Here is an 8,173-nt window from a genome sequence, read left to right as displayed (position 1 = left end):
TCAAGCGGCAACCTGCCAATCCGTCATAAAACGGGACGAACTAGCATTTTAAATTTATTTTAGTTGGTAGAACGGACCGGACCACTTCATTTATAGAGCGGACCTAGACGAAACGGGACGGATTGGAGTGGACCGTCCCGCTTTGCCACCCCTGTTTTACAACAATATTATTTATTATTTATATAAAGTTCGTAATTGGATCCTATTGATTTATGGATTCAATCTGATCTAATAGTCTTGGAAATAAGATCTATATCTAGTTATCTACAATTTTCGGACTACTAATCTACTATCAATAAATACCGCGGACGTAAGAATTGGATCCCATTCATGAACACCTGGACTTCACAAACAAAAAAAAGTTTGCCGACTTCCACTCCCTGCTATACTGTACCTGAGCCTGCATTTTCTTATCTTTCCTCACACCTCCGTTCAACACACACCGCCAGTCGCCGCAACTCCACCGTCGGCGGTCGGTCCATTTTTTTTCTCTATCGATGCTTCTGAGTTAGTAAAATATCTTTCGATGAGGCTGATCAAAAGGGTTTTCCCTTCAAACCCTCTCTTGTTCAGATTACTCTCATCTTATTCCCATTATTCTACTTATTCCTCCTCTTTCTCCATTTTCAACCCTAATTCACTGCCACTGTCTTCTTCTTCTTTTGCTTCCTCCTCCAACTTCGACTTGTTCAGTAATCCATGGTCCACACTTCAATCCCGCGGAATCAAAGTCTCAGCTTCTGATGTAAGCCATTTTCTCGACTTCATTGATCATTCATATAAGTTAATAAATAACAATTTGTGAGTGTGTGTGTGTTCTTCTGTCCAGGTTAGAGTCGGGAACATCATTGAAAAGCAAGGTTAGGTTTTTCCTTTTGAATTCATTCATTAATTAGTTAGTTAGCTAGTTAGTTTCCTTACTTACAAGTTCGATTGGTTTGGTTTGCTTTGATTCCAGGGCGCTTTTTTGAGGTACCTATGAATTGCTCGAATATCTTAAACTCGTTGTCAATTAGTTTGTATTCCTTCATTTGACTCTGAATATTGTTTATCCAAAAGTCACTCGCCTCTTTTGACTTATTTGTTGTTAACATCATCAGGTTCTTAAAGCTGATCATTCTCATGAAGGAAGAGGAAAAGCTACAATAAAGGTTTATTTATTTATTCTTAAATTTCTTCTTTCTTTGCTCTTTGACTCGACGATGCAAAATGATTTTCCCCTCACCAAGGAGTTGAGTTGGATTTCAATTCCTTTTATTTGAATTCTTTAGTTTGAGATAAACTAGTAAATTACAAAATCAAATTCAATTCTTTGGTTGTACATAATGAATTTAATTTTTTGTCATGATATATTTATGCCAATTTATATTAGTCAAGCGTACATGGTTAAAGAAAATCTCATTTTTGTTTAGTTTGCCATTGGCAGATGCCTTACTTATTCATGCTGTTTTTATTGGATATAGTTTCTAATTCCATGCCTAACCGAAAATTTTGTACTATTTCTTATAATAGGTGGAGCTTCGTGACATTGCCCAGGGGAACAAGGTAACACATCGAATGAATACAGATGACAATATTGAAAGTATGTCCTCATTATATGGAATATTTCAAATTTGAATTTCTAATGTAGCTGTCATATATTTAGTAATGTAGTCATTAATCCACATATCACTCTTGGTTTTTGTTTGTCTTATGGCTAGGACAGTTTATGCCTGATGTATTTGACTCAATTCTTTTTTGTGTTTGCAAATCATATATTGTTGCAGGAGCTTTTGTTAATGAAAAGACCTTCATGTATATGTGCATGGATCATGATGGAACTGTAGTTCTAATGGAGTGAGTTCTTATCCGGTTCATCCTTTTGTGCTGTCATGGTGTCATGATATGATGTTAGGTTCAACCTTCAGGATGAGAAAAGTTGATTAATATGGATTCTCTTTATAATTGTGGTCAGCCCTAATACCTTTGATCAGATAGAAGTTTCCAGAGACTTGTTCGGCAAAAATGCTTCGTATCTACAAGGTGGATAAAAGCACTACTGATCCATCACTTGTTACTGCTCTTTCTCTATCTATTTATATGGGAAACGCCAAAATTTCAACTTCTTAGTGCCTTTACAATTATACTATGGTGGAAGTGTTTTCTGCAATTTTTGGTATTAATCCTCCATTACTTTCTTTATCCGGTGCAACCATAATGCTTAGCTCTGTAGATTTCTTGTCAATGTAGTTTACTATCTCCTGAATCTTGATTGATCATCATTGGTTTTATTCTATTCCACCTTTTGATGTTTTCTGTTATATTTAATTGGATTTATCGGGTGTTCATGGGACTGGTTTAATTTGACATTTTGACCTGACCTGCCCGTGTCTTCATTTTCCATCTTATCTTTGTCTACACAGTCATGATATATGCTCTTGTTATTCTCTTTTTGTGGGTTAATGTTGCTTTATAACATTTTAAGACTTCTACTTTGAGGGCTCTTCCAGCTACCTGTACTTTCTTGAATATTTTTTCAATGGGTTTTATTGTTTTCCCTATTTGTATTTCTCTCCTATGGTCTCTAATTAAATTTCTTTTATCCAAAAAGTTATTGTAGTCTTTGGGCAGTCATCAGGTAGCAATGGTACTTCTTTATTTCATGGATGTAACTACTACATAGTTTCATGTTCCCATCTATTACGAGTTGATTTTGATCTTTCTTTCCTTCTATTACTAATTAAGTGTGGTTTCTTGCCTGGTTAACAGGTGAAATGAAAGTTAAGGTGCAATTTTTTGATGAGAAACCTTTATCTGCATCAGTTCCTAAACGGGTAACATGTACTGTGAAAGAAGGTATTGCAGCCACTCCAAGGTATATGACATTATCTATTGTCAAAGTTAGATATATACTAGATCTGTTTGTTAACATAAACTTTTTATTGCTTTTCCCCTTTTACGTTTTGTATACCTTGGAACATTTACTGATGAAAAGTATGCTTTTATAGTTAGATTCAAACGTTTTTCCTATTTCTGATACCATTTACAGGTTGCCCAAATATCTATCAAGGCTATTATTATGGTATAGTCATATCCTCAAGCAATGTAGGAGTCTCAAGGCTTTCATGTCTTGATTGGTTTCTCGAATTCGGATTAGGATTCTAGTATTATTATTTTTGTCATAAAGGAAGAATATAACTTAAGGCAAAGATAAGAATAATACAACCAAATGAGAGGACATAAATAAAGTTTAGTGCCTTATATTTCACATAACACCACATGGCACACATCAAAATTTCTCATATCAATATCCAATGGTTTTATTCTCTCCTTTCAGTTTCTACCTAAAACCCATAATGTCAACCATTTCCTTTGCCAATCTTGACCTTTGTAACCAATGAAAATCCATAGATCAAGAAAATTTTCGTTGTATAATCCTATCCTTATTCAAATTTAGGTTAAAGAAGTGCCTTAGGCTCATTGGAAATGAAGAAAAACAAAAAGCTTCTTTTCAGTTGAAGAATAAGTGTCACTGTTGTAGAGCTTGAGTTGTAATTAAGATGCATGTCAAGGGAGAGAACTGTATGTGTCTACAAATATGGTTTAAGTAATTTGTTTTCAAGTTTTTAACCTATTATGTGTATTTAGTAATTAATAGGAGCTCTAGACTTCCAAAAGATTTGGTCAGAAGGTAGTCCCTAAATTTTGTACTGTGTGTCATGCAATAACAAACAGCTAGTTATAAGTTTCATGGAAGTAGTATATGATATTTTTTTGTGGGAAGATGTTGATCGTTTATTATAGTATATTACTTACTAATTTTATTTGGACCTTGAATCTGACACGTTGCAAGATGACATCATCATACATCATACATATTTATAATGGAATTGACTTCAAAGATGGAGCATTAAAATTCTCTGCAATCCACACCCTTTGGCTGGCAAAATGTTGATTTCTTGTACTAATATTTTCTCTATGGTTTTTTAAGGAACAAAAAGGTGGTACTGGAGAATGGCATTATAGTTGAAGTAAGTCAAATTGTTCTTTCATTTAACTTCTATTCCTTAATAGTATAAACAATTGGTAATATTTTATTTATGACTGCTGTTTAGCACTTTCTTTTCCCTTTTATATGTAAGTACTATAATTATGCAAGAATTTCTTTTGGACTTATTTTACTTGGGGTCTGTATGATATTCCCTTTAAAATGAAGGTAAAGATTTGGAGGCATGACTTTTATATTAAAAATTCTACAAATTACGAAATACCAATCCTGGACATTTCATCCCCCTATTTTAGGGGGATTTCAGAATGGTTCTTTGTGAAAAATGATAGGTATTATAAAAATTATTATTTTATTGTTAATAGGAATATATGCCAGAGTGACAGGGTCTTTTAAAATTTTTGACTGCTCAAATTCAGTCTGATTTAATATAAAGATAAGGATCAAATGCTTTCCATGTAAATCAAATGGATACAACTAGTAAATAAGATATTTACATGCTTTTATGATTACTTTGTCTGAGGTTCTTTTTCATTTGAATAACCCACCATGAGTTTTGGAAGTTCAATTGTTTTGATCTAACATTCAATGCTGGTAACACAAATTGCTTATTGTATGAACAAAATTGTCAGGTTCCACCACACATTGTTGCTGGTGATGCTATAGTTATTAATACAGAGGATGACTCTTACTTGGAAAGGTTAGTTGGTAACTAATTCAAAGCATTTGGAAATAAAATGATTATTACTTTCTATTTGGTAAGCGTTATCCACTGTTGTGTTTATGAACTGGATTATTGGTTACTTTTTGAACCCGCCCTATATGGTGAATTTTGACTGGAACTTTAGGTGCTGTATATATCTAGAGTTTTCAGATTTTGATTTTACATGGAATTATTAATTTGAATTTTACGTCACCTTGGCTGAATCAGAATCCCAGAGTGTCAGACACAACATTTTGTAGTACAGGATATTCAAGAGTCTTGTTCTAACTACTCCATCTGTTTAATCCTAAATTAAAACTTGCATTAAGTTATTACAAACATTTTTCTGTTAATTTTATACAAGGCAATTATTGCCAGTTTTTATTCTTTTCCTCCTAATGTAACTTTAATAATTGCTGACCTGCTAAAATGTTGAAGCAAAATTATTACATCATCCTTGCATGTTGTTTCTCATTGTTGTTCTTCACTGGATTGTGTTCTGGATCATCTGAACACCTAAGGGTTACTTTCTTTGTTTTCTTTATTTCAAATTGGTATGCTTTTACTAGTAAGTGCAAAATGCTACTTTGGTTTTATATTGTTTTCCTTTTTCAAGTTTTTATGGAAATGTATAAGACTAACCACTAGCCAGTAGAGACAGGTGCAATTTAGAATATGAAGAATACAATTAAGGAAGGGAAGACGGAGATGAGAAACAGAAGGTGTTTCTCTCTTGGTCTCTTGATGAATTCATTGAAGAACCAATTATGGAAAATAGAGAACATGGTAGCATTCAAAAAGCTACCACTCTCCTAAGGTCTTGCCCAGTCCAAGATCCCCCCTCCAATCTCTTCATTCCTCCTATTTATACTCTTGACCCTCCTGTAACAGAATTCATTCCTCTCTCACATCCTCTCCATTAACCCTGTCAGCTGTCCTATTTGTTACATTAGTTGGTCTACACTACATTTTTACCTCTCTTTTCTTTCACTCTTCTATTGTAAATAAAAGGTAAAGCAGCTGTTTTACTAATCTCTTTTCTAACTGATTTAACTGCTTTCAATCTCTCCGTGTTATCTTCACTTGGGTACACTTAAAAAAAATGATGTATTTGTCTCCTGTTTCTATCTCCACCCTCACATTTGCTCTTTTTGCTATGGAGATTGAGAAAGAATAAAAAACTTTATTGTGGGAAATATAGTATTTGATATGGTTACTGAAAAATATTGTTGCCATCTAGTCAACCAGATTATGAATAGTTAAGGATCATATGACACTAGCGTAACTTTAAGTAAATGTTACATCATTGATTAATTTCCTGTTTGTGTAATTTTTCTTTAAATCTAACAGTTGGATTAGAAGATATTATCTTATAGATTTTATCCAGAAAAAAAATCTTGTAAATAATCTTTAAAAGATTTTATGTCAATCCAAAATCATTTGTTATAACCTTTATATATTTGAAAATCAGTGTAATATATTAAAAGTATATGTAAACAAGAGCTCTTCAATTGCACTCTTATGAAAGTTTGATGATCTTCCCTATATGTTATTTTAACTGAACAGTTGAAATCGATATATCCTATAAAGGGTCATAAGCGGTAGGGGTGGCAGCATGCAACCTACCTGCGGGTATCCAACCCGGTCAAATAGGGTTTTCAACCTGATCCGCTGCAGGTAGGGTTGAGTGCGAAGCGGGTTTGAACACGGGTCGGGTAGCGGGTTGAGTCACCCGACCAACCCGCCCCCTATATATGTTATAAAAATATGTTATAGGTGGGTGTAAAAGATCTTTACCATTGAGCCAAGACCATCAATTGATAATTTAACATTTTTGTTTATATAAAAACCAATTCTATTTTTAGTGATATATAAATACCACATTATAGCACATCATTTTATTTACGTTTGTGTTATTAATTTAAGCAAAGACTTTTTATGTGAAATTGAACATTTGATGGTTATGTTGTTTATGGAACGATTGTGTTGTTTGTGGGATGATTGTATTGTTTGTATTGAATTTTTAATTTGCATGCTCATTAGGTTATATAATAATATTATATATTTGTGAAAACTCTCGGGTCAGGTTGGATACCTGCAGGTTGCTATAGTTGGAGTTAGGGTTGGGTTCAAACCCTACCCTACCCTACCCTACCCATTGCTAATAAGAGGTGAAAGTTGCACTTGTATCATTTGATATATAATGTTAATTTTTATGCTAGGAATTGCTTTGCGTTTGTTTTTTTTGATGTGCAATCACTATCACTTGAGGAGGTTCTTATGAAATGTTGACTAATTTAGTTTGATATGGTAAATATAAGTTGTATTATCTTCTCATTTTCAGGGCCAAAGCATAGCAACTCCAATGACGATTTGAGAAGAGACCTGCATAATACAAACATCCGTCATACAGTGCTGGTGTGGAGTTTTGAATTGGATAATGTGACTTACAGGAAGAGTATTCTATTCATTTTTTCTCATTTAACCCCCGTTGATAATAAGCTGGTCTCGATTTAGTAGCTGGTATTTTAAATTGGTTTTCATGCTTATTCTGATTGTTGGTTCAGTTATTGAGGAAGGAAGCTCTGGAAAACTTGGATTACAGTAAACCACTTGAGAAAGTTCTAAGTTTAATTTTCTTTGTGCCTATGAGGTTAAGTAGGCTAGCAATAAAATAACGGATTTTTGTTTAAGATCTGAACCCGAGATGGCATGATTTTTATTTTTATTTTATTTTTTTATTTCTTTTTTTGCAATACTGCTATATATGCACTAAAGTTTGACACTCAAATCTAACACAAGACCAGCTTAAAAAAAAAGTATATTGTATGTTTATGAAGTTTTCAAAAAGTTTTAAAAAATATTTTGGTTTAAATGGATTTAATTTATCTCTTAATTTCAAAATAAATTTTACTTATACTCATAATGTTAATTTTTAAATAGTTAATCGGTGGTCAAATATAATTTTTTCAATTTTGCCTTTTGGTATATTATTATCATCACCATGATCTATTGGTCTGGGCCGCAAGTGAGTTGAGTCGAGTCAAGTTATGTGAAGCTCAAGCTCGGTTAATGACTTGGGGCAATGGGGTGCGAAGGTGGCAGGTGAGAGAAGAGGGTGGTGGTGGTGATAACAATAAGGGTAGTTTATGTTTGAGTAGTTAACTGTCAATCCTCACTAGACCTCGTTTGGTCGAGCCACGCCTATATTCTTCTGGACAACACTTCTACAGTAAATTCTTTTGGAAATCCTCCGTTGCATATTTTCTTGTGGTCATTAATTTGTTCACGTTCCCTTTTTTTATTCATATTTGTCATTCAACAGCCCATGATCTGATTTTTTGGGTATCAATAATTTGTCGTGAATAGTTGAGTCTGAAATGTTCGGCGCCAGCATCCCTCTGTGGCTCTGTTTCTACTCTACTATTTCATTCATGTTCCTATTTATTAATTGTTTGAGGAATTAATTAAAATTTATTGTTTTA

The 8,173-nt window shown here is 33.5% G+C and overlaps 1 protein-coding gene across 6 annotated transcripts; it reads left to right on the top strand.

Annotated features, from left to right (window-relative positions):
- LOC107625199 (elongation factor P) lies at positions 267-7,429 on the top strand. Of its 6 annotated transcripts, XR_002358345.1 has the most exons (13): positions 271-745; positions 830-860; positions 959-972; positions 1,101-1,151; positions 1,513-1,582; positions 1,767-1,836; positions 1,955-2,022; positions 2,591-2,626; positions 2,749-2,854; positions 3,971-4,010; positions 4,618-4,685; positions 6,775-6,859; positions 7,033-7,429. XR_002358345.1 is itself a non-coding variant. In XM_021117512.1 (12 exons), exons 1-12 carry the CDS (start codon positions 527-529, stop codon positions 7,043-7,045), a joined length of 786 nt encoding a protein of 261 aa, XP_020973171.1. In that variant the 5' UTR covers positions 275-526; the 3' UTR covers positions 7,046-7,429. The 6 variants fall into 6 exon arrangements, 4 of the variants coding, with proteins under 4 accessions (XP_020973178.1, XP_020973183.1, XP_020973171.1 ...); XM_021117512.1 differs by lacking the exon at positions 6,775-6,859 and having other exon boundaries at positions 275-745; XR_002358346.1 differs by lacking the exon at positions 2,591-2,626 and having other exon boundaries at positions 277-745.

The sequence above is a fragment of the Arachis ipaensis genome, chromosome B01 (assembly GCF_000816755.2).
Source record: "Arachis ipaensis cultivar K30076 chromosome B01, Araip1.1, whole genome shotgun sequence".
NCBI lineage: Eukaryota > Viridiplantae > Streptophyta > Magnoliopsida > Fabales > Fabaceae > Arachis > Arachis ipaensis.
Note: the sequence above shows the minus strand (reverse complement) of the source record. Positions and strands in the feature narration are given on the sequence as shown.

Bases quoted from the DNA above. Each gene is read 5' to 3' on its own strand.
- LOC107625199 (XM_021117512.1), top strand. From the start codon at position 527: ATGAGGCTGATCAAAAGGGTTTTCCCTTCAAACCCTCTCTTGTTCAGA. The intron at 2,627-2,748 runs GTACTTCTTTAT...CCTGGTTAACAG, and splicing joins GCAGTCATCAGGTAGCAATG to GTGAAATGAAAGTTAAGGTG. The intron at 4,011-4,617 runs GTAAGTCAAATT...CAAAATTGTCAG, and splicing joins AGAATGGCATTATAGTTGAA to GTTCCACCACACATTGTTGC.